General features: G+C 48.8%; 1 protein-coding gene across 1 annotated transcript in view; it reads left to right on the top strand.

The window, feature by feature from the left end:
- dnai3 (dynein axonemal intermediate chain 3) overlaps positions 1 to 2,179 on the top strand; it is a 16,077-nt gene extending 13,898 nt beyond the window's left edge. The window contains exons 19-22 of the mRNA XM_067230192.1: positions 4 to 159; positions 298 to 389; positions 761 to 883; positions 2,017 to 2,179. Of these exons, the coding sequence (XP_067086293.1) occupies positions 4 to 159; positions 298 to 389; positions 761 to 883; positions 2,017 to 2,157 (512 nt within the window). The 3' untranslated portion in view covers positions 2,158 to 2,179. The remainder of the gene's footprint in view (positions 1 to 3; positions 160 to 297; positions 390 to 760; positions 884 to 2,016) is intronic.
- Positions 2,180 to 2,197: the final 18 nt, after the last annotated feature.

The raw sequence follows: 2,197 nt of genomic DNA, 5'->3' as shown, positions 1-2,197 counted from the left end.
TGGGATACTGGTCGCAGTCTCGGCCCGCCGTGTTCTTCATCGGGAAGGAGGACGGCAACATCGACGTGTGGGATCTTCTGGAGAAGACCCACGAGCCCTCCCAGACCCAGAACATCACCACGGCCCAGATCACCTGCATCAAACCCTGGATCGTCTCCTGTGAGTCCCCCCTCCCTTCCCCCGGGTCACACAGGACCCGCTGGAAGGGCGCCCCAGGCCAAACGTTGACGCGTGTTTGACCGAGCTCTCTCTCTCTCTCTCTGTGTGGGTTTGTCTCTCTCTCTCTCTCTCCCACAGCCAAGCAGCACCTCCTGGCCGTGTCGGACCACCTCGGCACCCTCCACATCCTGGAGGTCCCATGGACTCTCCGCACCCCCTCCAGCAACGAGGTCAGCCGGCGTTTGTATTTGTCTGCGGAATGACACGCTCCAAGCGCTGGTTTTAGTAGTCGCCAGTGTTACCATGGGTATGCCTGATGTGGGCGTTTCAGGAGATCAGTCAGAGAACGAGGTGTTTTGCGGCGGTAGGAGCCACAATGTTGACATGATTTGACTAGTGTTAGCTCGAATATTCTGCCCTCTCTTAGTTGCTGCCTGTGGTCTGTGGTGGCCTCAAGTTGTTGCTTGGAGTTTTTTTTTCTTCACAGAAAGAAGGCAAGCTGCTGCAGTCTCACTGTAGGGCCTGGAGTCTCGTACTGTACTGTCGTCGAGAACCCTCCCGGCCCTTTTCACGCCGTCTCCCTGCTCTGCCGTTCTCGCAGAAGCTGAGCACGAGGAAGTACTTCGAGAAGGAGGTGGACCGGCTGGTGTACTTTGAGAAGAGGATGGAAACGAGGTCCAAGGAGAAGAGAGACATGGAGGCCGAGGAGACGAGGAAGAGGACGGTGAGGGAGCTCTCCTTTATCCTGTCAGCGTACCCGTAGACACTTGACCTCCCCCGGTCACTCTTCTCCCAACACTGCTCAGGCAGATGTCCTTTATCGAGCCAAAGTCAGATGCGCCGAGTCGGATTGTGCTAAGTCGGCGTGCGGGAATGGGTCCTCTCCCCTCATGACTCATTCATTCAGAGGGGTGTCGGATTCCCCGCATTAGGAAGAGAGCCACAATGTGTCGTATTGACATCCACGGCATTAGCAGTCTATCAAGAGGATCGCCTCGTTGCGAGCACTGCACACTATCAGCCGGAATTCACCCTACAAAGCAAGGATAGGACGAAATATGTGCATTTCTATCAGATGACAGTATTTTTGATACCTCTCCCACCACACACACACAAACATTATCATTTGAAGATGTTTTTTTGCTTCTTCAGTATAAGTGTCTCATTATCTATGACTGTAATCATTTCAAATGCAGAAACCCATAACCATTCCCCTAAATTGCTTTTTAATGCATCTGTGCCTCCCCAAATGGAATGTCTAGTTGGAAAACAAAACCAGACACCAAAGAAGAATAATAGGGCTCTACGATAGTTATTATAATTAAAATCTTTATGTGCTGCAGTTATCCTACATTTGTTTTAGAGACCATGTTTATGCATTTTCTCCCTTATTCCAGACAAAGCTAAATTACTGTAATGGCAGAAAGTCTGTTTCACCATGTAAATTATTGTGTCAAGATGATCAAAGACCATTTATGTCAAAGTAAAAGAACCAGCATTCATTTAAAAGAGATTTCACTTTCACCTATTGTCAACATTGTCAAAGACACAAAATTCAATACCAAAATACTTCACAAGGACAAAGACACCTCAAGAATTCGAAACATGACTACTGTTTACTAACAAACCATGATTACTGCTTTCTGAAAAATGGATGTGTGATTTCTGGCCCAGATAAGTGGGACATTCTAAATGACCATTTTAAATCATCTAAACATCAACTAACTTACATAGCTTTTCACTTAAAACCACAAGCTGCATTGCCACTTTGGTCGGCCTTGAGTAACACTCTGCAAGACAATGTTGCGGGTCATTTCTCGAGGGACGTTGACAGCAGATGTGGTCATGTTCCCCCAGGAGCCTGTCATGCCGGAGAAAGCAGAGGAGCAGATCCTGGAGGAGGCCTTGAAGGACTATAAGGACTACCTAGCCCTGGAGAAGGTCATTCTGAAGGACATGGGTCTGTTGGTAGACACTGATGACTCATCGGACATCTGAGACGCTGTAAGCCCAGCCCAGCCTGCCCTGACACCAGACA

This window comes from Osmerus mordax, chromosome 27 (genome assembly GCF_038355195.1).
Source record: "Osmerus mordax isolate fOsmMor3 chromosome 27, fOsmMor3.pri, whole genome shotgun sequence".
Classification (NCBI taxonomy): domain Eukaryota; kingdom Metazoa; phylum Chordata; class Actinopteri; order Osmeriformes; family Osmeridae; genus Osmerus; species Osmerus mordax.
The sequence above is the reverse complement of the archived record's forward strand: the minus strand, read 5'-3'. Positions and strand labels throughout refer to the sequence as shown.